The following is a 27,504-nucleotide window of genomic DNA, read 5'->3' as shown; positions in this document are numbered from 1 at the left end:
GTCAAATACCTCTCAAGCTAACCCTTAGGAATACCCCACATGCTCTCTCCCTCAATACAATGCGTGGTCGGACCATCGTGGTACCGGTTTCAAGAGCTCTCCGACCTGACCACAATTGAACCGGAGAGAATCCGAGTTGCGATTCGCGACAGGCGAATTCGGGCCGACCGTTCGGCCCAATTGTACTTCCCCACCTAATTCCAAACCGCTTGTCCAGACAGAGAAGAGTCGCCCCTAGTTTGGCCTGTTTGCAATGGGGAAGGGCCAGAATCAGCCGGGAGTAGTAAATCCATCAACCAGGGCGGCCGCGGCCACCGGAGAATTGCCATTTACGTGCAGAAGAGTACATATTAGTGCTAGTGCAGTGCTGCAGATTTAGTGATCTAGTAATATCAACTGTAAATATTTCTCAATACTCTGAATCTTTTCATGCCAATTCAATAACATCCTATGAAATACAGTGGCAAATGCAGTGGGCCAGCACGCACAATTAACCGAGAGCCGAGTGCGAGTCCGGGGGCAGCGCGGCCGGGGTTTCCTGCTTGGGCGGTCGCCAGGCAATTCCGCCCCGCGCGGTTAAATCGAGGGGCCCTCCCCTCCACTTTTCGACTGTATGACATGGGGTGCGATGCAAAATGCGGGCTTCAGATCACCTGCCACCGTGGCAGAGTTTGGATGTGCGGTACTATTAAAGTACCAGCCGCTGTTCCTTTTCTTTTTTTTTCACATCCCCTCCAAAATTTTTTTTAATCCCTTGACGCATTCGCCATGTCTTCCGCGACGACCGTGACTAAGACCAACATTGGTGTCTACACCAACCCCAACCACGACCTCTGGATCGCAGAAACTACTCCCAAGGTCGAGGATGTCCAGTCCGGCAAGGGCCTCAAGCCTGGCGAGGTTACCGTTGAGGTGCGCAGCACCGGTATCTGCGGGTGAGTAGATTTCCACTGCATTGATTGTATACCCTGCTGTAGGGTACCCCACGCCCCGCAGTCTCCCCCATCGCGCCCGATCTCAGCTTTGAGGCGCATTGGCAAGGGACCTGCAGGTCACCTGAGAGTCAATCTGCAAATACTGACCGCTATTTCCCCACGACAGATCCGACGTTCACTTCTGGCACGCCGGCTGCATCGGTCCCATGATCGTCACTGGCGACCACGTCCTCGGCCACGAATCTGCCGGTCAGGTTGTCGCGGTCGCGCCCGATGTCACTCACCTCAAGCCCGGCGACCGCGTTGCCATTGAGCCCAACATTATCTGCAACTCCTGCGAGCCCTGCTTGACCGGCCGGTACAATGGTTGCGAGAATGTCGCCTTCCTGTCCACTCCTCCCGTCGACGGTCTGCTCCGCCGCTATGTCAACCACCCCTCCATCTGGTGCCACAAGATCGGCAACATGAGTTATGAAGACGGTGCTCTTCTGGAGCCGCTCAGTGTGACCCTGGCGGCTGTGGAGCGCAGCGGGCTGCGCCTGGGTGATCCTCTCCTGATCACCGGTGCTGGTCCCATTGGTCTCATCAGTCTGCTCAGTGCTCGCGCCGCTGGTGCTTGCCCCATTGTCATCACTGATATTGACGAGGGTCGTCTGGCCTTTGCTAAGACCATTGCGCCGGAGGTGCGCACCTACAAGGTGCAGCCCGGTCTGTCGGCCGAGGAGCAAGCGGCCGGCATCATCAATGTCTTCAACGACGGCCAGGGTGCTGGTGCTAATGCGCTGCGCCCTAAGCTGTGCCTGGAGTGCACTGGAGTCGAGAGCAGTGTCAACTCCGCCATTTGGAGTATGAAGTTCGGCGGCAAGGTGTTCATCATCGGTGTCGGCAAGAACGAGATGAACATCCCCTTCATGCGCCTGAGTACCCAGGAGATCGACCTTCAGTACCAGTACCGTTACTCCAACACCTGGCCCCGTGCCATTCGCTTGGTGCAGAACGGTGTCATTGACCTGAACAAGCTGGTGACCCACCGCTTCGCGCTCGAGGATGCCCTGAAGGCGTTTGAGACTGCCTCCAACCCTAAGACGGGTGCCATCAAGGTGCAGATTATGAGCTCGGAGGAGGATGTCAAGGCTGCTTCCGCTGGTCAGAAGGTTTAAACTTGAGCATCAAGAAGGGGGCGAGAACGGTGTTGTTTTTATCATATTATACCTTTTGGTTTGGGTGTCGGTGATGATTTAATATACGACACGAATGATGTCTAGAGATGCCATTGAGCATATAGAGCCGAAATGAATTTCTTTTTGTTTAAAAGTCCAAGAAGATACGTCTTTCGTAGTGAATATGGGAGAAGTAAAAATATTGCCCCGGGGGGGGGGGGGGAGAGGGGCTGAAGTACTTATAGTCACGTTCCATGACCCACACCGAAGGACCTTTGGGGATCCCACCACATCTTTGGGGACACCACCCTGCCAAATATGGTATGGATGCGGTGACTGTATTAGTTCGTACCTAGAGACAGTCCAAATGGAGGTTTACTGAAAACTAATGCAGTCTTGTTTTTTTATGAAATGAACGATGCCAATGAACATGACCTGTCATGTACCCGGTCTTTAGCCAGGGATTCAGACTCGAGAGAAACCAGTTTTGATAATAAGCGTTGGAGCTGCGAAGTAATTCTATTAGATCCCACTGAATGATCACTGTACAAAGTACTGCCCTATCAATTTTGGTGGGGGCTTGCATGTAGTTCCATCATGGGGTAATCTACGTAAAACTCCGGATAATCATTATCCTCTCTATGTAATAGTGTAATCCACCTTGATCAGTTATACCAACCATTTAGAACTGCTGCTAATCTCTGAAAATACTCGATGATCTTGAAAACACAAAATCCAGAGCGATAGCCTGCGATTTCGCGCAAGCCAAGAGACAATTAAGTACCACATCCAGGACCCTGAAGAGAAATAACTAACCTTCCGCTGCAAAGGTCTCTTCTTCATTCGACACCTAAGAAAAGCTTCTAATAGTCAGAATGCCATCCACACTGCGCGTCTCGCTATTGAGGAAATGGCAAATATAGTCCTGGTGTCCTTGTACCATATGATCTTGACTGAATGTTCGAATATGGGCGTGTGAAAGCCCGGATGGTCGGTGGGCAAACAGCCTGACCACCTTACGCATGGGGCCTACCTATCAAGGATCTGGGGATACCGATCAGGCCATCCATTATGCTCTAGGTAGCAACCTTTTTTAGGGTGAATTGTCAATGAAAGAGATCATGTCAGCTTAACGGGCAAGCCTCTCTTGATTCCCTTAGCAAAACTATTCCGGAGTGCATACCGCTAATCGACGAGGTCCGAAGACTCGTTCACAGACAAAACCTTGAGATTAAAGAAGCGCAATGGAGAGATTTTAGTCGGACTATACGGTATCACAGGGTTACCACCGTGATCTTACGCCCTCTGATGTATTATCGGAAATTATTATTTACTACAATCGTACCATTTTCTAAGGTACTCCTTGGCATAACCATAAGTACTATAGATCTAGGCCAGACCGAATAAAAACACCGGAGTCATGCACTAGTTGTAACCGAACAGACCCTGCAGATCGGCCAAGCTATGGAATCCGATAATTGCCCGCATCTCCGCTCGTTCTACGTTTTGGCCGGATGCAAATGCGGAGGGCAATCAAGAAAGCCGCCTGTTTGCCGATTTGCCGACCTGACGCTCGGGGAGGTGAAGTTCTATGCAGGTAGAAGCTACCGGGGGGTTTCCATTTATTATGCATCCACCCCACTTTCTCACTCCACACTCCTCCACCTCCAATTTCTACATAAACCTATACAATTCCTTACCTGATTTGACTGGTATCTTCTACTTGCACACTCGAAATACTCCCGCAGTTGATTTCTCAACATGCGGGTGTCGCTCTTCCTAGCTTCCATCGCGGGAGCTGCTACAGCTGTAGCTTCCACCAACGACGAGTGTCCCGGCTATACAGCTACCAATGTCAACCAGCAGGGCTCGACTCTAACGGCAGACCTCACTCTTGCGGGTGATCACTGTGATTCTTACGGCACAGACCTGGAGAACCTCAAGCTTCTGGTGGAGTACCAGACTGGTCAGTGCTATGCCCCACACTCTACATGACCATTCCCTGACTCGTTCCATAATAGATGACCGTCTCCATGTCATGATCTACGACGCCGACGAAGAGGTCTACCAAGTCCCCGAGTCGGTCGTTCCTCGCCCCAACAGCCGCGGGGACCACGACCAGGAAACCTCGAACCTCCGCTTTGACTACGAGCCCGAGCCGTTCTCCTTCCGAGTTCTGCGCAACGATCAAGTTCTGTTCGACACCTCGGACACGAACATCATCTTCCAATCGCAGTACCTGAATCTCCGCACCTGGCTCCCCAAGGACCCGAACCTGTATGGACTGGGCGAGCACATCGACACGCTGCGCATGCCCACGAAGAACTACACGCGCACCTTGTGGAACCGCGATGCGTACGGTGTGCCCGAGCACACGAATCTGTACGGTGCTCACCCCGTATATGTGGATCACCGAGGTGACGCGGGTGCTCACGGTGTCTTCTTCTTGAACTCCAATGGCATGGACATCAAGATCGACGTGGACGATGAGGGCCGCCAGTATCTCGAGTACAACACGCTGGGAGGCGTCCTGGACTTTTATTTTATAGCTGGCCCCAGTCCGAAGGAGGTCAGCAAGCAATATGCGGAGGTTGTGGGTCGGCCTGCTATGCAGAGCTACTGGACCTTTGGTGTAAGTGTTATAATTCGGGCATTTGTTGATTCCAATCTAACTCTTTCTCAAGTTCCACAACTGCCGGTACGGATACCAGGATGTCTACGACGTCGCCGAAGCCGTCTACAACTACAGTCGTGCCCATATCCCTCTGGAAACCATGTGGACGGACATTGACTACATGAGTGGACGAAGGGTCTTCACACTGGACGATGAGCGGTTCCCACTGGGAAAGGTGAGGGAGCTGGTTCGCCATCTCCACCAGAAGCACCAGCACTACATTGTGATGGTGGATCCAGCTGTCAGTGACAGCGGTATGTCATCAACAACCGCTTTTCTCGAGACAAAACTGACTGATATCTGCAGACAATGATGCGTTTCACCGCGGCGAGGAAGAGGGTATCTTCCTGTATCGCGACGACGAACTGTACCGCGGTAAGTGCGATTGTTTGATACATACCTTTCAATTATAGACTAACACACCTACTAGGCGGCGTCTGGCCTGGCGTGACGGTCTACCCCGACTGGTTCAACCCGGACACGCAGGGCTACTGGAACAGCGAGTTCAAGGAGTTCTTCAGCAGCCACGACGGCGTCGACATTGACGGACTATGGATCGACATGAACGAAGCTGCCAACTTCTGCCCCTGGCCCTGCGAGGACCCAGAGCAGTACGCCAAGGTCAACGATCTCCCCCCGGCCCCGCCGGCCGTACGCTCGCCTCCGCGTCCGATCCCCGGATTCCCTGCCGACTTCCAGCCGCCCAAGTCGCACCGACGATCTGATAACAAGCGTCGGAGTGATGACGGCGGCAAGAAGGCTGGACTGCCGGGTCGTGATCTGATCAACCCACCCTACCAAATTGCCAATGCGGCTGGATCGATTAGCAACAAGACGATTGATACTGACCTTGTCCATGCTGGGAAGGGCTATGTTGAGTATGATACTCACAACCTGTACGGAACGAGTATGACTCCCCTCCCCATTTTTGCTTTGGTACAACACTTAACACCTCGATAGTGATGAGCTCTGCCTCTCGCGAGGCCATGCTTCACCGTCGACCTGGCAAGCGTCCCCTCGTCATCACCCGCAGCACCTTCGCGGGCGCGGGCGCCCACGTCGGCCACTGGCTCGGTGACAACCTCAGTCAGTGGGACAAGTACCGCTCATCGATCGCACAAATGCTTGCCTTTGCATCGATCTTCCAGGTGCCCATGGTCGGCTCTGATGTCTGTGGCTTCGGCGGCAACACAACGGAAGAGCTCTGCGCCCGCTGGGCCATGCTGGGTGGCTTCTACCCCTTCTACCGGAACCACAACGAGATCACCTCGATTCCGCAGGAGTTCTACCGGTGGCCGAGCGTGGCCGAGGCAGCACGCAAGATCATCGACATCCGCTACCGTCTCCTGGACTACCTGTACACTGCCTTCCACCGGCAAACCCTGACGGGCGAGCCCTTCCTTCAACCGCTGTTCTACGTCTACCCGGGCGACCACCAGACCTTCTCGAACGACCTGCAGTTCTTCTACGGCGACTCGATCCTCGTCTCGCCCGTTACAGACCAAGGAAAGACCAGCGTCGACGCCTACTTCCCCGACGACCTCTTCTACGACTGGTTCACCGGTAAGAAAGTAGATGGCCACGGAAAGGTCCAGCGCCTGGACCGGATCAGCACGACCGACATCCCGATCCACATCCGCGGGGGCAGCATCCTGCCGCTGCGCAGCAAGAGCGCCATGACCACGACGGAGCTCCGGCGCCGCGGCTTTGAGATCGTCGTTGCGCCGAGTCGGGACGGCTATGCGCACGGCGAGCTGTACCTGGACGACGGCGAGTCATTGAAGCCGGCCAGCAGCTCGCTGGTGCTGTTTGAGTACCATGAGGATAAACTGACGATCCGCGGCGAGTTTGGCTACCAGGCGAACGTGGTGATTGAGTCGGTGACTGTGCTGGGCCAGACCGAGGGTGGTCGTCGCAAGCGGGAAACCTTTACTGGTGGCTCGTTCAATACGACGCAGGAGAGCGTTACCAAGCAGGTGCACATTGTGCTGGACGGGCCTGCGGTGGTGGAATTCTAACCGCGATCCGTACTTTATCCGATGCCTTTGCTGCCTTTGTTGCCTTTTCTGTGGAGACGGAGGATTTCAATAGCGGGTGAGTTAGCGGGATCGCGCAAAAATAGGCGATCGAGTTAACACCACCAGCTGGTGCACGAATTTAACAAGTTACTACTGAAGTACCGCAGGCCCCTTGAAGGATGTGCAACAGTGTTAGACTCCCTTCAGTATACCTTGTAGTGCTAGTACTATCGTAATGGTTCGTCCGATTAAGGGATTTCAAGCCCGACGGGGCCATCCCCGGGTGTATACTTGGACTACGGAGGGGGTCCAACAATGGGAATCAGGATGGCGACCGGCGTGTTCCTGCATAAAAACCGGGGCGAGAGACGGTGATTGGGTCAAGGGAAATGCGAGGGGCTAATAATATATTGAAAGTCTAACCTGTCCATCTTGTGTCAGAGGATTATTATTCCTAGTGCTGCACCAGTGTGCGTGTGGGAGGAGAGACACGGGGGATACGGTCGCAGCGCTAGTCTTAGTGCTCTCGGACCGACTCGGTCCTGGCGAGTGGACGGGCAATTGCAAGCGAGGCGACTGGAACAATGAACACATGAGGGAATACGAGAACCCCTGAGAACTGGTTTTGTCACCAGGCACAGATCGATCGATCAGACTGGTGTACTTGGTGTACTGCAGGCTACGCAGCCAGGCATCCACGACAAGCACCTCATCCACGTCTCGATCTCGTGGTCCACCGATAAGAGTCAATTGTACCTAAGGTACGGCAGTGTAATGCGATTACTACCCTGAAATATTGACAGCCCTCGACAGTGTGCACCGGGAGATGTCAGGGTGGATCTCGCTTCGGCGAACGATGGGCCGTGTGACCGCCATGAGACTGCCTGTAACACGATCGCCCGGGATGATCGGGCGATCAGCCTTCTGTGCCTGTTCTCCTGTATCCTGTATTATCTCCCGTCGTCGTATCCTGAAGGCGTCTCCTGTGGGCGTTCCGTGCAGCGATGAAATCATATGTGTCGCCTGCGAGGATCCAGGGGCCGAATGCGGTGTTGTCGAGGGTCGGTTTCGTAGATCACCCAGGGACGATTCAGGGACTTCAGGGCGTCTCCGGGCGATGTCTCAGCAGGCGTGCACTGCGCCCACTCAGGTCTGTCACCAGCGATGGCCCACAGCGTGGCGTGGATGGTTGCCACGCCGAGGTCCAATCATGGAATTGGGTAGAGGAAAAAGTGGACGAGGTGGAACCGGCGGAGGCTGGGGACAAGCCGAGTGGGCCTCTCTCTCTCTCTGCACTCATCGCAATACCTGCGGGTACTGTACCTTACCCCAGCTGAGAGTACAAAGGTGAGCACTTCCCCAGCAACCGTGGAGCGCCTGCCTCAGACCCGCGGGACAACAGCTCCACTCGTTAGTGCTGTGTTCTCTTTTATTAATTCTCCTCCTCCCCTTCTCGTTTCTGCTCATCCCGTTCTGCTCTCATTCTCACCATGCCGTCCTTGCTCAAGTATGCCACTGCGGCTCTTGCCGCCATGGCTCCCCTGGCCGCTGCCCAGACCTACAGCCAGTGCAACCCGCTTGAGAAGTCGAACTGCCCCGACAACAAGGGTACCACCGAGTCCTCGCTGAGCTTCGACTTCACCAACAAGGGCGACCTCGACAAGTGGAAGACCGTCGCCGGCTCCGTCGACACCGGCCCCGATGGCGCCGTGTTCACCGTCGCCAAGAAGGGCGATGCTCCCACCATTGATACTCCCTTCTACATCTTCTACGGCGAGGTCGAGGTTGAGATGAAGGCTGCCCCCGGCACCGGTATCGTCAGCTCCATTGTGCTCGAGTCGGATGACCTCGACGAGGTCGACTGGGTATGTGACCACAGACAAAATGCAATGGAAAACTCGATCAAGGCTAACAACTCTGTAGGAAGCTCTCGGCGGCAACTCCGCTGCTGTCCAGACCAACTACTTCGGCAAGGGCGATACCTCGTCCTACGACCGCGACACCTGGCCCGCCGTCTCCAACCCCCAGGGCTCATTCCACAAGTACAAGGTCGTCTGGACTGAGAAGACCATCACCTGGTACATCGACGGCGCCTCCGTCCGCACGCTGAACTACGCCGACGCCAAGGGTGGATCCCGCTTCCCCCAGACTCCCATGCGCGTCCGTATCGGTATCTGGGCCGGTGGTGACCCCTCCAACGGCCAGGGCACCATTGAGTGGGCTGGTGGTCAGACCGACTACTCGCAGGCTCCCTTCAGCATGTACATCAAGTCGGTCAGCATCAAGAACGCCAACCCCGCCGAGTCCTACTCCTACAGTGACAACTCTGGCTCGTCCAGCTCCATCCAGAAGAAGGGTGCCTCCTCCGGAACCCACACTCGCTCCGACGAGACCACCACCACTTCGGCCTCGTCCTCCAGCGAGACTGGTGATTCTTCTTCGACTGAGTCTGGCGATGCTTCTTCCACCGTGCCCACCACTCTGACCACCGCCACCCAGTCTTCCTCTGCTGGCAAGACCACCGTTGGCTCCACCACTGCCTCTTCCTCTGACGGCCCCAGCTCGTCCGCCTCTGGCTCCAACAGCGTGACCACCGGTGGCTCCAGCTCTGGCTCTGGCTCCAGCTCTGGCTCTGGCGGTGCCAGCAGCACTGCCGCGGGCACCTCTGGCTCTGGTTCCGGCTCGGCCTCTGGCTCTGGCTCGGCCACCGGCAGCAGCGCCTCGGCCTCCTCGACCGAGTTCAATGCCGCCACCAAGATGGCTGCCAACTACCTGGGTCCTCTCGGCTTCCTGGCCCTGGTCACTGCTTTCATCCAGCTGTAAACTGATTTTGATGTGACTGCAAATACTAATAATGCCTCACGGATGAAGCACACTTGGGCTGGAACCGGGTAATTGGACATGATGGCGCTTTTTTCTTGGAGTATTTTATTTCTTTTGGGTATCTACCGATTCATACCAACTGATGTGCTTTTGTGACTGTGCAGATAGGGTATCTGTTTTACCCATTATATCTACATACACGCAGCTAGACTAATGCACCTCGGCCTCGGGGCTGCTGACTTTACACTGATCTTCCTCGTAATCATTCTATCTGCTGGAATTAAAAAGACATCAGCAGTAATGGGCTGACATCTCATGCAAGTGAAACAATATAAGCATGCGCAACGCAAGGCGCCAGTCAGCCGCATCGACTATCCCGTATCCGCGGGAGCCACCCTCGCACGAATGTACAGTAGTGTAGAATGCGATATCATGCAGATAAACAAACGCAATTTGGCCCAATTCGAAAGATCCGGACCCCGGTTTCTACCCACCCTGCCCCACTGTTGCGGGGTAGAAAAAGGCGTACTATTTATTATGCAGTGCCATGCTGTGCGACATCAGCGTCTCACAACCTCTTCCCGCTACTTCGTGTCGTATTGTCGTATTCGAGTCATGTGAGCTGCAAACTAGTTTGATTGTTTCTCGTTACCTTCTACGTTGAGGTGAATAAATGTATTTCATGGTACTGTAGCCTATACCACTATACTAGAATAAGTATACCACGGATCCAATAAAAAAAAAGGCCCAGATAATTCAATTCTAACAGAAGTGCGTAGTGAGTGAGCGATGGAAATTTTTGGCGAGACGAACAAACCGAGCTCGGCCGGGCTCCTCTCCACTACTGTAGTTGGGGGCACAATTGACTGGACTCGGAAATGCCAAGGCTCTTAAAGTATTCGATTGCAACGCGATTGGCTGGTGTGGAGACCGGGAAAAACAATTCCACGGTTCAGCTGGTCGGGTCTTGGAATTGATTCGGAGGTCAGGACTGGTTGGTGAGAATGTTGGAATTGACTTTTCTTGTTTTTGAGATTCCTCGGTGTAAAAAGTTTCGGGCCAAGTTCTGTTCTCGTCGAAACTTTTGTGGGATTCTATTTTTGGATGATTGAGAGGCCGCACGTGGGATGTCATGTGACTATCTGGATTTGGAAGTGTGTGTACACTGGCATGTTCAGTTCAAGTTTTACCATAGCTTGTATTGTATTTTAATAGGGAACAAAATAGAAATGAAAGGAATAAAATAGTTGAATTGGTATTTGTCAACTACACTCCACAACAGATAATGATATTCGCTACTTCATCCCTTTATACTCAATCCAGGGACTCAGGGGTTCGATCGATCAACGAAAGACATTGCATCATAAGTACCTTTGGCGCCATTCTCACCCAATCCAATACACAATCACCATAATCTGGAAGGACGTCCCTATCAAAAAACTGTCATAAATTTATACACAAGTGCATACAGTGCATACGAGTGGATCATCACACTCTCGCACGCTGCACATCCTGCAACTGGCGTGACAACCTCACCACCGAATCAGCAACAGGCAAATGATGCGTGGCCGCAAATCTCAGCAATGCCAGCGTCGTCGATGGCCTCGGCAAGGTCGCCGCCTCAGAGGCTGACGACGCTGACGATCCTGTGCCTGTTCCGGTTGACCCCACCCTCGAGTCGGACCCCGTACTTCCACCGCGTAAAAGTTTCGCGCCGAACGAAGCATAACTCGAAAGCGAGTCTAGAACACCTTGCAGCCCTTCCCCGTCTGTCGATCCCGAACTCGACCCCGAACCCGACTCTGCATCCATGAGCGACCGGCGCTCTTCCCGCGAGACAATCCCATCAATAGCCTCGAGGTGGTCATCCAGCGTGCTGAATCTTGTACTCAGGGAATCCGTCTTGCTGCGAATCTGCGCCCGGAGGCGATCCAGATACTCCGCGCGACGCCGAAGCTGCGCCGCGAGACGCGTATCACGTGCCACGGAGGACCCAACCGGCTCCTGGGTCGGAGGCGAGGCGAGGAGCGAGTCGATGGCAGACCGAACATCCGCACGAAGCGAGTCGAATTCCCAGCTCGCGGCGCGGAGTGCTTTCTCGCTGCCTTGGAATTCGAGGGTTAGGGCGTTGCGCGCGTCCGGGAAGGAATGCTGGAGGTCGGATTGGAGGTCTCGGAGCATGGATTCACTTTCTTTCAGGGTGTGCGCAAGGGGTGTGAGGGTTTCGAGGGACGTGGTGAAGATGGTTTCGAGGTGCGTTTGGGAGGCGATGATGGTTTCTTCCGGCTTGATCGTGATAGGATGCGAGGGGGTGGAAGGGTGAGGACTGAGGGCGTAGACGGATGCAGCTGTCTGGGTAGACAGACTTTATGCCGGGGAGGTGGCATAGATTCTGAGCTTGGTAGATGAGTTCGGGGAGGAGTAGGAGGTGAAGTATACAGATGCCCAACAGGACATTGACCGCGTTGCGGAGGAGGGCTCGCTGGTCGCGATACAATGAGTTGAGCGGGGAATGCGCAAGTATAGCTTGTGGTTTGCTTTGCAATTTTGTTGGAGTCGACGAGCCAGCGTCTGGATTTTCGGGTGCCAAGTTAGACTTTGTCTCTTCCGACAAGTGCTCCGATATGACCTTGCGCCGCTTTCTCATGCCAGGCACGTCGCGTTCGCGTTTGGCCTCTGCTGGTCGCATATCCGGGGCTACCCAAGAGGCCTCGGAGATGGGTGCTTCGTATATCGAGGGCATGATGAGCTCCGGGCCCGACATGGACCATGACGAGGAGTCTAGCGACTCCGAGGACTCGGATAGTAACTTGTCGCCGTCTCGACTCGGCGCTGATCGTGGTCGTGGTGGTGGAGTCGGGGTGGCTAGTTCTTGTCTATCTTGCTCTTTTTTTTTCTCTGCATTTCGATCCTTGAGTGAGACAGTCGATGCCATCACCCAGGACTCGTCTAGGACCGAGCGATCTGGGGAACGCGGTTCTGTTGACATGATGCCGTCATGTCCGGTTCACGATAATAAATAATACTCTTTGCGGAAAGATGTCAGTTGTAGTCGTTAGTAATCATAGACACCACAAAAAAAAGGGGCTTGAAAGCGATCGAGGTTGTGTTGTTGTTGCTGTGTTGCTGTGTTGTTGTGTTGTTGACTGGCAAGGTAGAGCAAGTCGGCGTTTGCTATCGCAAAGCGGTGGGGAAGGCGATCGGCAGGAAAATGCGGCGCCACAGCTACTTTGCAAGTCGCAACCAACAATGCGCCTGGTCACTCGGCTTCGACCGCAACTCTGCGCGCGACCCCCCTGCCTCGCTGGACGCCTACGAGGCCCAGCCCGGTTCCGATGGCTGTCGACTTCAGCCATTCGCCGGTGCTCGTGCGCTGATGCGGCTAACGGCAAACCTACGGAAGCCGTCTCGATTCCGGCCCACGACCATCGAGCTCTCGGAACGACCCAGGAGCTATTCACCTCATCCGTTTACAGTCCCGGCTCGCCCCTCTTTCTGCCCAATGGGACTCACGTCATCAACAAGCTCATCTCCTTCCTCCGCACCCAATACATGCAATACGGCTTCCGCGAAGTCCTGACCCCAACCATCTACAAACGTTCCTTGTGGGAAATTTCAGGCCACTGGCAAAATTACAAGGATGATATGTATGAAGTGACCGGTCGTGGAGCAAGTGGAGAGACAGAAGGCGAGATTGGCGAGGACGAGTCATACGGTCTGAAGCCGATGAACTGTCCCGGGCACTGTCTGCTCTTCAAATCGCAGAATCACTCCTACCGGGAATTGCCTGTACGATATGCGGATTTCAGCCCATTGCACCGGAACGAGGTTTCTGGATCGTTGACCGGACTCACGCGCGTGCGCCGGTTCCATCAAGACGACGGACACATCTTCTGTCGTCCGCAGCAGATCAAGTCAGAGATCGCATCGGCATTGGGATTCGTGGACATGGCCATGACGACCTTCGGACTGGGCCCATACCGACTGGTACTGTCGACGCGGCCCGAAACTGACTATATTGGAACGCTGGACATGTGGGACAACGCCGAGAGCCAGTTGCGGGAAGCATTGAATAGCACCGGACGAGATTGGACGCTGAATGAAGGCGACGGTGCTTTCTACGGACCGAAAATTGACATTCAGCTGCAAGACCAGGCCGGTAAATATCATCAATTATCGACAATCCAGCTGGACATGAACCTTCCTCAGCGGTTTGGACTGGAATACCAGGTCGCGGAGGGCGAGCCGGACTATAACCCAGCTACGCCGGGTGTTGCCACACCCGTCCTCGTCCACCGTGCCATCTTCGGATCACTCGAGCGATTCTTGGCTTTGCTCATTGAACATCACGGTGGCCATTGGCCATTCTGGCTGTCTCCTCGACAGGCAATCGTCTTGACGGTCAACCAAGATGACGCCGTCGTGCAGCATGCGCAGGATGCTGCTGACAAATTCTCCGGATTCAAAGTGCTCCAAAGTGGTACCGGCTCACCACGCCCGCTGTCGTCCGCCGACTCGACATTCCTGGTTGACGTCGACACCAGCGCACAGACGCTGGGCAAGAAGATCCAGCGGGCCAAGCAGATGAAGTATAATCTGATCTTTATCGTGGGACCTCGCGATGTCACCGATGGTGGTGTGACAGTCGATGTCACCGGGCAGATGCAAAGCAAGACCGATCCGGAAGCGCAGCAATTCCAGACGTTGATCCGTTCTCAGTTGGGAGAGAAGGCGCTGCAAAATCCTCGAGCCGTGAAGCTTAATGTGGATGAGGTGCATCCCTTGCTCGTGCAGTTTGAGAAAGTTTTTGTGTGAGCAGATCTCACTTGTATTATAAATATTTCTTTACCACAATCAAATAATTACCCGATTCTTGACCTAAGTGACCCAATTGCTGCGGATTTATCGAGCAGTAGACCAAGTAGGCGAGGTGCATACAATGTATTGCTCATGTGGTTCCAAGTGCTGGAAAAAGAATTTGTGAGGTGATGGCAGATTTATACTGTACATCAACATAGGGAGAAATTTTTTTTTTTTTTTTTTTTTTTTTTTATTTATTTTTGGGTTATCACTGCTAGTAAATATCTATATTCTAAAATTTCAGGGAATCGTTTCAATGTCATTATAGGTAGTGTTGTACATATGAATCCACTGCGAATCCACTATGACACACTTGCGCTCGGTTAGCCTCGGCCTCCTCCTCCACGCCCGGGCTCCGACGTCGGGGCTCCGGGAGATTCTCTCATAGATAGGGAGAGCAACTCGTTCATGATAAAATGCGACAGCCACCGTGTGCAACCCCAGCGCACGGCAGTAGGGTGACACAGGAAGCTTCAGAAGAAGAACAGTAATTCTGATACGTCGGACTAGTCCCGCGCGAGACTGGGAAGGCGACAATCGAACTTAATCGAGTTTGGCGGCGCGCCCTTTTGTAGATCGCCCACGTGACTCCGCTGTCGGCGCCGAAAAAATTCGGCGTCATCGCATGGTTTGAGTCACAAATGCCCCTCGCTTTATTGGCTTTGGCTGCTGCTGTTTTAAAAAACGACAGATTCCATCTCTGAAACACATTGTGTCTCTCCTGTTCCGCCAGCGCGTCCTGCGTCTGTCCCCCTTTGACTCAAAAGCCGCTCTGCCTTTTATCGCTTATCATCTTCTCCCCGCCGTGCCCCGCCAACCGCAGCCATGCCGATGTATGTCCAATTTGATGTCAACTGAAAACGACCATGCAATTGCATGCTGACCACTCGCTCAGGCTCAAGGATCCCTCCACAAAATACAAGCCGTTTAAGCCGCTGAACCTGCCCAATCGCCAATGGCCTAATAAGACTATCGAGCGGGCCCCACGGTGGATGGCCACCGACCTCCGAGATGGCAACCAGAGTCTTCCCGACCCAATGGTAAGTAGTTCTTGCAGACATATCGTAGTAATAGATCCTGACATGGGTGGATAGGATGGCGACCAAAAACTCCGCTTCTTCAAGATGCTCGTCGATATCGGTTACAAGGAGATCGAAGTCTCATTTCCCTCCGCCTCTCAAGTCGACTTCGACTTTACCCGTCGCCTGGTCGAGGAGCCCGGTCTGACTCCCGACGATGTCTGGCTCCAAGTTCTCGCCCCCTGCCGCGAGGAGCTCATCCGTCGTACCGTCGAGTCTCTGCGCGGCGCCAAGAAGGCTATCCTGCACATCTACCTCGCCACCAGCCCGTGTTTCCGTCGCATTGTCTTCAACATGAACAAGGAGGAGAGTCTGAAGCGTGCTGTGGAGTGCACCAAGTTTGCCCGCTCGATTACCAAGGACGACCCGTCGATGGCCGGCACAGAATGGCAGTTCGAGTTCTCCCCCGAGACCTTCTCCGATACCGAGCCCGACTTCGCCGTAGAGGTCTGCGAGGCTGTGAAGGCCGCCTGGGAGCCCTCAGTCGAGAACCCCATTATCTTCAACCTGCCCGCCACCGTCGAAATGTCGACCCCCAATATCTACGCTGACCAGATCGAATACTTCTGCACCCACATGACCGAGCGTGAGAAGTTTGTTGTCTCCCTGCACCCGCACAACGACCGTGGCTGCGCCGTTGCTGCTGCCGAGCTGGCACAGATGGCCGGTGCTCAGCGTGTTGAGGGAACTGTTCTGGGTGATGGAGAGCGTACTGGAAATGTCGATCTGATGATTCTTGCTCTGAACCTCTACACACAAGGCGTCTCACCGAACGTCGACTATTCCGACATCAACTCCGTGATCAGGGTCGTGGAGGAATGCACCAAGATCCCCGTCCCCGAGCGTTGGCCATATGCCGGTGCCCTGGTCACCAGTGCCTTCTCTGGCAGTCACCAGGACGCTATCAAGAAGGGTTTCGCTCTGCGCGAGAACGCCAAGGCCACCGACAACGACGAGTTTATCATTCCCTATCTGCCCCTGGACCCCCAGGATATTGGACGTACATATGAGAGTGTTATCCGAGTCAACAGCCAGAGTGGAAAGGGTGGTGCCGCCTGGGTTATTCTGCGCAGTCTGGAGCTGGATCTCCCGCGCGCCCTGCAGATCGAGTTCAGCAAGATCGTGCAAACAGAAACCGAAAAGGCCAACCGCGAATTGCGTCCGGCCGAGATTGTCGCCCTCTTCGAGGACTCCTACCACCTCAAGTCGAACCCGCGGTTCAACCTCATTGACTACAACATTACCACCGACCGCTCGCAGTCCCCTGCTCCTCCTGAGCCCGGCAAGGCTCTGAACACCAAGAACCTGAAGCGTCGTTTTACCGGTATCGTCGAGATCGACAACGTCCAGCACGCCATCACCGGTGTGGCTGCTGGTGCCATCTCCTCGCTGGCCGCGGCCCTGTCCACTCTGGGCATCGACCTCGATGTCGTCGACTACAAGGAGCACTCTATTGGTCTGGGTCGTGAGACCAAGGCTGCCACATATATCCAGTGCACCGCCTCTGGCAGCAAGGAACAAGTCTGGGGTGTTGGTCTGCACCAGGATGTGGTCCAGGCTTCCCTGATTGCGCTGCTCAGCGCTGCCAGCTCGGTAAGCACAACCCCCATATATTAATATCTGCTCGTATTAATACTCTCATATAGTTCCTGGCCTCGAGCTCCGGCTCTCCGGCTCCCTTCCGCCCCATTCGCTCTAATACTCTCACCAACGAGGACCTCCAGGCTCTCGAGCAGCTGACCGGCTCACCTGAAGCGCCTGTCGCCAACGGCGGCCTCGGCCCCAAGGTCAACATTGAGCAGCTGACCAAGCAGGCTGAAGCCCAGTAAGCTGTAAAAAGTTTTGTTATCTTCTGAAGTAGCCTTTAATGCATATACCATGTCGTTATGTTTGATATATCGGTCACGAAAGCCGTTCAATGAGTTGTAGAGGTTACAAAACGAATAGACATTAATCATCGGAATATAGGTAATTATAGGTAACTAGTTATAACTAGTTAGCTCATGATATTCTCAGCTTCTTACTAAATCCGCCAGGCTACACCGATTCCGTTGTAGTACGAGGCTGGCGATTGGCCCCGAATTTTAGCCAAGACAATTTGATTGCTGGGTGGCTTCGTCCTCTGGACAACATCCATCCACGCCTCATTCCATCTATACACACTTAGTGTACACATCCGTTCAAAATGGAAGGTATCAAAGTGGAGCTCCTGATCGGCACCCGCAACTCCAAGCTCGCCCTCGTACAAGCAGAGCGCGTCTCCAAGGCACTCAGCAAGGTCCACCCCCAAACCAAATTCCCATAGAAAGACGTCTCGGTCCGCGGTGATGTCGACAAGACAAGCCCCTTCCTCAAATTCGGCGGACCGTCTGACGCAGCGACGAACATCTGGACCGAGGAGATGGAGGCAAAATTGTCTTCGGGCGAGTTGGATCTGCTAGTGCACTGTTTGAAGAATATGCCCACTAATTTGCCTGAGGCATGTGTTATTGGTGCTATTATTCATCGAGAAGATCTGACGGATGCGCTGGTTGTTAAGGATGGTCTTCCTTATACCGATCTCGCTGGATTGCCGGCTGGGTCGGTGGTAGGTACCAGTTCGACGAGGCGGAAGGCGCTGTTGAAGTACAAGTATCCTCATTTGGTTATTCGAGAGTGCCGTGGGAATCTGTGAGTGTCGATACCAAAGTTGTTGTACTTGCGATGCTAAATCAAGACAGTGAAACACGACTACGCAAACTAGACGTTCCAGAAGGTCCCTTCTCGGCAATCATCGTCGCAACAGCCGGTCTCAACCGCATCGATCTATCTCACCGTATCACCAAGAGTCTCTCAGCTTCCGAATCCCCCTATGCAGTCGGCCAAGGTGCGCTGGGTATCGAAATCCGTGCAAATGAACCGTCAACCCTCAGCGTCATTCGAAAGATCGAAGAGCTACCCACTCGCTGGATCTCTCTGGCCGAACGATCTCTGCTGCGTACCCTCTAAGGCGGTTGCTCCTCGCCAGTTGCTGTCAATTCCATTATAGAGGAAAACTTCTCTTCCGGTGGACTTCGCCTGTGACTTGAAGACAATATCATCCATCGACATGGCTCGAGCCAGGTATCCTCTGTCGCTGTATCGGATGTGGCAGGTGACGGCGACGCCGAATCGCTCGGCGCTATGCTTGCGAAGCAATTGGAGGAGAATGGGGGGAGAGCCTTGTTAGATGAGATTAGGACTCTTCAGCAGAATGAACTGCGGATGTCGAGGTGATTAAAGGACTTGACACAATTTGAAGACGAATCATGAATAATTTCAGATGAAAGAAGTCGTCCCAAATTCTCTATATCAAATCGCATCCGGTGGCAGATGTAGGTACAGCCTGGGCAATTCCCAGTCCAAACAATACAAGAATAGCCACAGCTTCAAGGACCACAAGAACACAGATAGACCATCGAGATATCAGTCGTGGCGTAGACAAAGTCTGATTCCCGTGTAACCCTAGGAATTCCGCAAAGGTCGACTCCGGCTGGTATGCAGGCTGTGATTCAACGAGAGATGTAGAACTCGGTTGCTCTATCGTAGATTGCCTCTTCATCCGCTGGCTATCAGGCAAATGATCCTCAACTCCCCACGCAATCGTGGCCAGTATAAAAAGCCCCATCAATGCCGTCCCCGATGGACCGAGATAATTTCCCCCGGTGAAGATCGTCGCAACATTAAGAAGTAAAAAGCCAGCAATGATCATAATCCCAGTCAAGGCAAATTGACACTGAATAAATTCATGACGTCCCGCTTCAATAAGGTCATTCTCGTTGTATCCGTGCAAGCTCATGAAAATGGCAAAAACAGCGATCGGACTGGTCAGGAAGAATTGCGACGAGAAGGCGACCAGAGTTCGTGCGCGACTTCCATTGCAATTATCCGGTAGCGCGAATTGCGTCTGGAGAGTCACTGCACCGGCAAATGTTGAAAGGAGGATGAGGACGGTAGCGAGGTCGGTATATATTTTTTTTCGCGGACCACCTCTGGCCATAATTTCGTGGTTGAGATAGAAATAAATTGTTTAGATGAATCGATTTTCTGCATCGTCCAGACTGTTTGACTTGGGCAGCAAACTTCTAGATAAGTACCGATCAGCCATCGGCAGTGCTGGCTTGGATCCCACAGCGCCAAGATGCTGACGGCATCAACAAGACCAAAAATAAACCGCTAAGCCTGGAAATAACCCATTTCTGTCGCTACCTATGACCGACCGGTAAGCTTGAATGCGCACAGCCTCCGCAAATGTGCGATCGGCCATCCGGCGGCATGAGATCGACATAGCCAGTCTTTGTGATGAGTAGGATTACTACAAAAGGTTAGGAGGAACTTGTCTACACCTATCAGCTCAAATTGACACGAGCACATGTTCACGGCATTAGGTACTAACCGGCCCCACGTAATTTTTACCAAAATTACTGGACCCTCGCAAGCGAGGGTCCGACACCCAAACAAAAAACGAACCCCACAATATAAATCTCTTCAAAAAGCTACACTTCCACTTCAGCATCCTCCCACGCCACCAATATGCCTCATACAAACAAGGAAATGAGGAACTGATTGAAAAAGCGCTGGAAAAACTACATACCCAATCTCGGCCAAATATCTCAAAAGTTGCGCGTGAATTTGATGTGCCTTATCAACGGCTCCGTAGCCGCTATCGGGGCAAAAAATAACTATTTGAACGTGAACCTAATGGTCGGAAGCTTGATCCTGCCCAAGAGAAAGCTTTATGTAGCTGGATAGACTATAATGATAGTCTAGGATTACCAGTTAAGCGTACACAAATTGTGGCAGCTGCAACTTCAATTTTGAAACTCGCAAACCCATCCTCACCACCACTGAGTGAAAAATGGCTCAAACGCTTCCTACAACGACATCCTAAATACAATATCCGACGTCGAAAAAGCCTTGATATTGAACGTCTTCATGCACATGACAAATCATTGATTCAGGAGTGGTTTCAAAGGTTTCAAAATGCATTTGATCTATATGGTATTCAACCTGAAGATCTATATAATTTTGATGAAACAGGCTTCCAAATTGGTATTGGAAAAGACCAATGGATCATTACACGTGAACCTAGGCGAAAAATTGTTTCTGGCAACCATACAAATCGTGAATATGTGACTGTGGTTGAAGCAATCTCAACAGATGGGTTTTGTGTTCCACCATTGATTATTCTTGCTGCTGCACAGCCCCAATTTCGCTGGTTTGATGATCTGAAGAATGAGGAGCATATTGCTACCACTGAGACTGGCTATATAAATGATCAACTTGCTTATCAGTGGATTCAGCATTTTGAAAAGGCAACAAGAGCACGCATGAAAGGTTCCTGGAGGATGCTCATATGTGATGGCTTTGGCTCACATTTGACATATGAGATGGTCAAATATTGTGAAGATAAAAAAGATTTTACTTTTCTTCTTACCTCCACATACAAGCCATCTTCTGCAACCTCTTGATGTTGGTGTTTTTAATGTGCATAAACACTATCACAGCGAGGGCATTGAATCAGCAACCGCAACTGGTTGTACAAAGTTTTCAAAGATTGATTTTTTGGCTGCAATTTCATCAATTCGCACCAAAACTTTTACATTACGCACAATTCATCTTGGATTCAAATTATCTGGCATCTGGCCAATAAATCCTAATATTGTGTGTGATAATCTGGTGGATTATAATCATCCTGAAGTGCCAGAATCCCCCTCAACCAATTCATCCAATTCAACAAATATCAGCACACCCAAAACAATTCAACGATTTCAGAGACTTGAGAGCATGCTTTTGACGTTAAACAAGGATATTTCTCATCATGAAAATATTGTCAAAAAGCTCTCAAAGGGGGCACAATCATGTGCATATCAGCTAGAGGAGGCACACCGAGAGATTGAGACATCAAAAGCTGCAACTGCTGCACGCAATGCACGTTATGGTGTATCAAGAACAGGTTTTCGATCATGAGGCATTATTTCTTCAGCGAATGTGGCGAAAATGAAGCGGGATAAACAAAAGCTGACTGATTTGGAGGCAATTGATAAACTGCGGCCCCAGTGGAAGAAGGTTATGATTGAACTAAAACGGCACTGTAGGCAGTCAGGACGCCGTTCGAAGCGCTGAAATTTTTTTTATTTATTGTTCGTCCTATGAATACACATATTGAGACCTCAATTACTAGTAATTCTAATGTAAATGTGGGTAATTTGGGTGTCAAAGTCGGATGCTGTGATAATTTATATTGTGGGGGTCGTTTTTTGTTTGGGTGTCGGACCTTCGCTTGCGAGGGTCCTGTAATTTTGGTAAAAATTAACTAGCTACTCGGAAAGTAAACTGATCTGCCGGGATAAGGATAGAGTTCTAGCTATAAGCGAAAACAATATGACGGATCAAGCAGGTGAGAGGTTTATCAAATTAAAGCTGTAGCTCGCTTCACGGCGCAGTAAGTCTATATCGAAGTACAGAATATCATCTGGGTTGCGACTGGGTCGTAATATAGACTGAAAAAGCTCGCCGCGGGTAACTTCGAGTCGTTGGATGCGAGGTGGGTTCGGAATGGGGAAGACCTCCTTGAAGATATTAGACCACAATGCCTCGAAAATGCTATCGAATGTCTGACATACCTCGGACTGTTCAATAACAGGTTGGCCATTTTGATCGAGTCTCCAAACATCCACTGTGCCAGCAACAACGGTTCTGTGCCTTTGGACACGCCAATTTAGGACAATAACCACCTTGATGGCACCGCCACCCCCCTCAGGAGAAGCTCCATGTCCTTTTGAAGATTGGGTGCGGACTCCGACCAGCCAACCTCGACCGCAATCGTAGGAAGTAATTGCTTGTCCTTTGGACGGAAGAAAAACTCTGGCTGCTTTCGGCTTTTTGTAAATGGGGACGCCGGTAGTTCGATAGTTGTCCCAACGCGAACTTCGAGAAGGTCGTGTTCATCCCAGTCGATCAACCCATCCTTAACCCATCGAGAGCGGGAGTTGGATAGCCATTGTTGTACAAAATCATGGCCTTCCCCAGGTATCACGACCCGTAAGGTTCTGGAGTTGGTATCCCAAGTTTGCCTTCAAAGGTCAGTCTCTAAAGAGTCGCTGAAGAGTCGAAACAGAGTCAAAAGAGAGCATCTCACCGTACCCGAAATTTCTTGTCGATCGCTGTAAAGACGAGCTCCCCCCACGAAATAGGTATATCTATGAAGAGGTACTCCGTACAACCGAGCTCCGTAAAATCGAGCTTATTCTGATGCCAAATTTCGAGTTTCTGGAGCACAAAGTGCACAAACTCGGACACCGATTCGAAAGACAGTGCAGAAAACACAATATTCGGGCTCTGGTCAGCAGAAGACATCGATACTGAGGACTCAGTCGAGGAGAACGTTAGACACGGTGTGCCCGAGTCTAAGGGACCCGACTGCGAGCGAGGTGGGTTATCGGAATTCGACATGGCGAAAGCAAAGAATGGGGCTGGGAATGAAGTGCAGAGTTGAGTAAAGAGTAGTCTGATGGACAAAATAGGGAAGGAGTGTGATGGGAATAGAGAAGGAAGGAGCGTGAGGAAAAGGGAACGAACATGATCCTAAACAGGAAAAGTAGTTGGCCTTAGTAAGTTAGTTCCCGACGAGCCCCATGCAGGGTCTCGCCACACGCGTCATGGCCTCGACCTGGAAGTGGGGATGAGAGGCGCTGGCAGTTTAACGGCTACCCAACCTTGCTCATTAGCTTTTAATATTTAAAGCGACGGTCGAACAGCCCTCCGACCCCTTCAAAAACTGGCGCTAGATCAGATTATCAAGAGTTGCGCGGTAACGATGCACCACGTAGCCCTTCTTGCGCAGAAGAACACCAATCTACGCGCAGCGAATAAGAAGAAGCGCCAAAAGCCCAATCGGTATACTAGTCAGGTAGCCCGTGAAGGTGGTCTATCGGTCGAAGAGGGCCTACAGCTAGTTCAGCAGCTAAATCAGCCAGTTGAAGGTGAAGGGGTAGTATCGCATGCGCAGGGCGATTTGCCTATTCCGCAGGATCAGCCAGCAAAGAGGGCTCCGCCAAGGTGTAGTGGATGCGGGGAGATTGGGCACAGGATCAATTCATGTAAAAATCGCTATATTTATATTAATTAATGGGTTTTGGTTGAGATACCTGATTCAAAATTCTGTAATGGGAGAGGGTGTTCCGTGAAACCGCGTGTCCCGCAGTACCGTGGAATACGTTACATAGAAGGAAATTGTAATCAATGCACGGCTAAAAACTATGATTGTTGATTTTGCTGCAGAGTCAAAGGAATCTCCTCGTCCTGACCGTACGATAGGGTAGCCTCCCACACCTCCTTTCGCACCTAGTAAACCAGCAGAATAAATTCCACTATCGTGGCTGGTTACAATACCTATCTCCTCTTCACTTTCTACCCAAGGACTTAGCACGTCTCTCTTATTCTTTATTGTTCTCACTCGTATAAATTAGAGGTTATGGATACTGGCTCCTGATGTTCAAACAGGTGTTCAGGTGTTCACACACCTGTGCACACTGGCTTGTGCAGCTTCGCCTCCTATTCTCGTTCAGACAAGTTTTTCAGGATTCTTGGCATTTTGGAGTAGAGTATCACAGACGGCATGTTTGTATAACATTTGCTATGTTGGGTTCAATTACACTATCTCTATCATATCTCGGCTGGAACTATCCACTGTTCACAGGGCTAAGCTCAACGCAAGGTGAAGCCTTAGCCCTTTTTTTCCATCCCCTAGCCTTCAAATCTCGGATTCCTGCTGGAGAAAGGCAAATATCCCAGACTGAAGTCATCTGCCTATCAGAAGTTTTGGAATAGTGGAATAGCTATGAATTGGCTTTCTGGAACCAGATTGTGGCTTCGCGCCCGGTATGCGCCCCGCAGAGAGAACATAGGGATTAGTCTTCAGAAGCGAGTTCTACCAGATACAAGAAATCACGTTATGTGTCGATGCCTCACAAAGATTCCGAGAGAGAAGGCCGTGATCAGAACACGTTGTCCAACTCGGTCCCACAAACAACCGAAGTTTTGCATTGTATCCGCTGCCACGGCCGCCGGTCTAGAGCCTATCAGTGGGAACACATGCATAATCTGGTGTTATACCCAGCCACTGGCATTTTTTCGCGAATGAGGACCAAGTGTGCTGAGGTTCGGGCTCCGACAGACGACCCTCTAGTTGTCTGCGAGCTTCCTGCGACATGGTCACGTACGTGGAAATCGGATATCTACGCAGCATGAATTATGTATGGTACAAGTTTGGAGGGGTATGTTGAACCATTGGCCCCGATTTTTACTTAGCAAAGCGTATTGCCACTCTGAAAGCAGGTTACATGTTCCAGGTTGGGCAATGACAACGCAGAAAGAGTGTAAATTGACCAGCCATTCACTACGGAGGCACATAAAGCACACTTGTTGACATATCTTTGTTGAGGCTGTAACTCACAACGCTGGAATGTATATGGACAATGACGGCTTTTCTACCTTCAAACAGCTCTAGTTTCTGCACACCAGTAATAGCGCAATATCCGGTGATTGCTGCTATTATTAAATCGTCTGGAAAGACCGCACATGAAGCCCTTACGATTCGATATAGCTTTGACTTCAGGCGTAGCACGGGAGCCAAGTTAGAATGCCTCGAGGAACCAGGAGGCACAGACGTCCACAAACTCGAGGTACAACTATCACATCAAGAAAACAACGCGAGATTGAGAGCGATGAGTACAAGCTCTTTACCCTATCAGAATTCCTGTTTCAAGTGCGCCGCGCTTGTCCAGCTGTCCGATCTGTCCATTGGGTGTACTGCGAGCCGACTTATTGATGATCAGCAGAATGTGGTGCGTCTAAAACGGACTTTGAGACTCCAAGGATGTTACCGCCTGAGCAATGCATTCCATGTGCCCGTTGTGATTGACGTGGCGGACTGGGATGCCAGACGAGTCTGGCTCCAATCCTCGACGTTGGGTCCCGCCCGGTTACTTCCCCTTCGCCAACTACATAAAAGCCTGGACTATACACTGTTAGCCCTGGATCAAGAGAGCCTCATCACGGCCGCCCGAGCGAGATTTCGGGAGCTAGGAGATGAAAATCCGTGGTGGTTAGAGGATGTGTATGTGACTGCCTCAGGTCCATTGACCGCAACGTAAACCCAACTGGACGTGGCAGCTGACACAGATGCAGGTCACCCCGAATCACTCGACGAGGACCTTATTCGCACTCTTCGAGAAAACTTCCACAAAGAACGGTTTCCCTCCGATGGGCGCATCTACCAAAGTATTCGTGTCTATCAAGGCGTGACGGGCGGGCATCGTAATCAAACCGCCGAGAACTTTTGGTGGGCGGTTTTACAGAGCGAGCCTGGCAGCCGAAAAGCCGACTACCTACGTGCGCTCCCTCAACCCCTGGCGGACGCGTTCGATGCACTCCTCCCCGTCAAGGGGCTTTGGGCGGATATGAGCATTGGCGTTTTGCACAAGCTGAGAGCCATGAGATGTAACGAGGTGATGCTGTTGTGATATGTCGTATCGTAACGGAATCAATTCCTAACCTCACGGAATTACCAGCTTTGATTGGAAATCAATCTGGAGGTCGCATGTGTATATAAACCCTCAAGTTTTCTGTCCAGAAGAGAAATAAGCAATCTTCCTTTGAATTACAACAGATGCTATTTGTCTCCCTTCGAAGGCTATGTCGTCTGTGAAAAGGTACTGATCGGATAAGTGTGCGCAGCCAGTGATTTTCTACCTGGAGTATATTCGGCGCGTGTTTGACAACATGGTAGGAGGACGGGCGGATCTTCTTTCCCAAATCGACGCGGTGACGGTTCGCCTATTGCAGTCCCGAGCACCCGGTGTCTCTGAGCGGGACTTAACCTTTCTCCGCCGGAAGCAAAATCGACTCTTCAAATACATCGACTGCCAACGGGAACGTGACGCAATCTGGCACAGAATGGAGCAGATCCAGCTCCCCATCCCGACGCTGAAGACCTTCTTCCAAGATATTCTCTTCTTGATGTTGGGCAGAGCGTAATGCGCCAATTCTGCCGCAGCCGCTTGACGGGGACGCGGTCGATCGACGAAGCTTTGGAAAAACAGTACATTGTAGACTCAGGTGGGTCTGTGTCCGATCTGCCAAGAATTTCTGGACGTCGGTTCCAGTTTGGGCTCTGGGATCTTTGGCGCTTCAGCCTCCAGTTTGCTTTCGAGATGACGACGCAAAAGGATCATCATCGCCGTGTGCCTCGAAAAGCGGAGGACATCGAACGCGCACTAGAATTCGGTCTCCATGAAATAAACCCCACAGAGATGGCCCAGTCCCTGCGGCTCCTCTTCTTCGGGCTAACCCGTTCCTATGGGATTCATCCCCCTGTGTCGGACGATCTGGACACAGCCACACTCGAGATCCCGTTACCAGTGCCATCTGGCTTCCCACCAGAGCAGGACAAAGATATAGATTTAGAACGGCAATGTGGTAAGCCTTTCACTGACTCTATCGAGGCCGACCGTTATGCGCTTTCATTTGAGTCCATTTCACGTCCGACCACCGGAACACGAGTCACTGCGGTTCTAGTACGACAGTCCGTGTTTTGTGCCTTTTTTGGATATCTATTGCCACAGGAGACTGCCAGTCAGGATGACGGCACCGATCTGGACAGGGATATGACGCTGGTGTGACTGCGGGATCGGAACTGTTCGACCAAGCACTCAATCCCCACGAAATTGAGCAGCCGTCTCCCATCCGCCCACCTAGAACGACTCCAGCCGAATTTTGATCCCCTGCAGCCGAGTTCCAATCCAAACTTGGTTGACCCATTCCCTCAATCAGAACAGTTGCATCCTATCCAGATCACGCACTTCAGATTCGAGATCGCAATCTTTCGGACCGAGCGGGTTATTCTGCTTCCAAACAATCGACACGCCCTGAACG

The 27,504-nt window shown here is 51.9% G+C and overlaps 11 protein-coding genes across 11 annotated transcripts; 8 read left to right on the top strand and 3 right to left on the bottom strand.

The window, feature by feature from the left end:
• Positions 1-768: 768 nt before the first annotated feature.
• N7532_006964 (NAD(P)-dependent alcohol dehydrogenase) lies at positions 769-2,095 on the top strand (the record flags this gene model as incomplete). Its single annotated transcript, XM_056619457.1, has 2 exons — positions 769-935; positions 1,102-2,095. The coding sequence occupies 2 exons, from the start codon at positions 769-771 to the stop codon at positions 2,093-2,095; spliced, it is 1,161 nt and encodes a 386-aa protein (XP_056475616.1).
• Positions 2,096-3,856: 1,761 nt separating this feature from the next.
• Positions 3,857-6,787, top strand: agdC (putative alpha-glucosidase; the record flags this gene model as incomplete). Its single annotated transcript, XM_056619456.1, has 6 exons — positions 3,857-4,061; positions 4,117-4,727; positions 4,780-5,023; positions 5,076-5,144; positions 5,200-5,676; positions 5,730-6,787. The coding sequence occupies 6 exons, from the start codon at positions 3,857-3,859 to the stop codon at positions 6,785-6,787; spliced, it is 2,664 nt and encodes an 887-aa protein (XP_056475615.1).
• A 1,490-nt stretch (positions 6,788-8,277) lies between these two features.
• N7532_006962 (glycoside hydrolase family 16 protein) lies at positions 8,278-9,610 on the top strand (the record flags this gene model as incomplete). Its single annotated transcript, XM_056619455.1, has 2 exons — positions 8,278-8,652; positions 8,711-9,610. 2 exons carry the CDS (start codon positions 8,278-8,280, stop codon positions 9,608-9,610), a joined length of 1,275 nt encoding a protein of 424 aa, XP_056475614.1.
• Positions 9,611-11,098: 1,488 nt separating this feature from the next.
• Positions 11,099-12,599, bottom strand: N7532_006961 (uncharacterized protein; the record flags this gene model as incomplete). The annotated part of the gene is made up of 2 exons (XM_056619454.1): positions 11,099-11,936; positions 11,977-12,599. The coding sequence occupies 2 exons, from the start codon at positions 12,597-12,599 to the stop codon at positions 11,099-11,101; spliced, it is 1,461 nt and encodes a 486-aa protein (XP_056475613.1).
• A 260-nt stretch (positions 12,600-12,859) lies between these two features.
• On the top strand, positions 12,860-14,425 carry N7532_006960 (threonine--tRNA ligase MST1; the record flags this gene model as incomplete). The annotated part of the gene is made up of 1 exon (XM_056619453.1): positions 12,860-14,425. One exon carries the CDS (start codon positions 12,860-12,862, stop codon positions 14,423-14,425), a length of 1,566 nt encoding a protein of 521 aa, XP_056475612.1.
• Positions 14,426-15,295: 870 nt separating this feature from the next.
• Positions 15,296-17,378, top strand: N7532_006959 (2-isopropylmalate synthase; the record flags this gene model as incomplete). Its single annotated transcript, XM_056619452.1, has 4 exons — positions 15,296-15,303; positions 15,366-15,510; positions 15,565-17,142; positions 17,196-17,378. The coding sequence occupies 4 exons, from the start codon at positions 15,296-15,298 to the stop codon at positions 17,376-17,378; spliced, it is 1,914 nt and encodes a 637-aa protein (XP_056475611.1).
• Positions 17,379-17,734: 356 nt separating this feature from the next.
• Positions 17,735-18,804, top strand: N7532_006958 (porphobilinogen deaminase; the record flags this gene model as incomplete). Its single annotated transcript, XM_056619451.1, has 4 exons — positions 17,735-17,827; positions 17,855-18,219; positions 18,270-18,526; positions 18,620-18,804. The coding sequence occupies 4 exons, from the start codon at positions 17,735-17,737 to the stop codon at positions 18,802-18,804; spliced, it is 900 nt and encodes a 299-aa protein (XP_056475610.1).
• A 70-nt stretch (positions 18,805-18,874) lies between these two features.
• Positions 18,875-19,567, bottom strand: N7532_006957 (uncharacterized protein; the record flags this gene model as incomplete). The annotated part of the gene is made up of 1 exon (XM_056619450.1): positions 18,875-19,567. The coding sequence occupies one exon, from the start codon at positions 19,565-19,567 to the stop codon at positions 18,875-18,877; it is 693 nt and encodes a 230-aa protein (XP_056475609.1).
• A 575-nt stretch (positions 19,568-20,142) lies between these two features.
• On the top strand, positions 20,143-21,693 carry N7532_006956 (uncharacterized protein; the record flags this gene model as incomplete). The annotated part of the gene is made up of 3 exons (XM_056619449.1): positions 20,143-20,307; positions 21,124-21,508; positions 21,554-21,693. Coding segments are annotated over 3 exons (690 nt in total), but the record flags the coding sequence as incomplete, so codon positions are not given.
• A 266-nt stretch (positions 21,694-21,959) lies between these two features.
• N7532_006955 (uncharacterized protein) lies at positions 21,960-23,022 on the bottom strand (the record flags this gene model as incomplete). Its single annotated transcript, XM_056619448.1, has 3 exons — positions 21,960-22,272; positions 22,305-22,643; positions 22,709-23,022. The coding sequence occupies 3 exons, from the start codon at positions 23,020-23,022 to the stop codon at positions 21,960-21,962; spliced, it is 966 nt and encodes a 321-aa protein (XP_056475607.1).
• A 3,584-nt stretch (positions 23,023-26,606) lies between these two features.
• Positions 26,607-27,251, top strand: N7532_006954 (uncharacterized protein; the record flags this gene model as incomplete). Its single annotated transcript, XM_056619447.1, has 1 exon — positions 26,607-27,251. The coding sequence occupies one exon, from the start codon at positions 26,607-26,609 to the stop codon at positions 27,249-27,251; it is 645 nt and encodes a 214-aa protein (XP_056475606.1).
• Positions 27,252-27,504: the final 253 nt, after the last annotated feature.

Source organism: Penicillium argentinense, assembly GCF_028826775.1.
Source record: "Penicillium argentinense strain IBT 30761 chromosome Unknown utg000005l_segment0_segment0, whole genome shotgun sequence".
NCBI lineage: Eukaryota > Fungi > Ascomycota > Eurotiomycetes > Eurotiales > Aspergillaceae > Penicillium > Penicillium argentinense.
The sequence above is the reverse complement of the archived record's forward strand: the minus strand, read 5'-3'. Positions and strand labels throughout refer to the sequence as shown.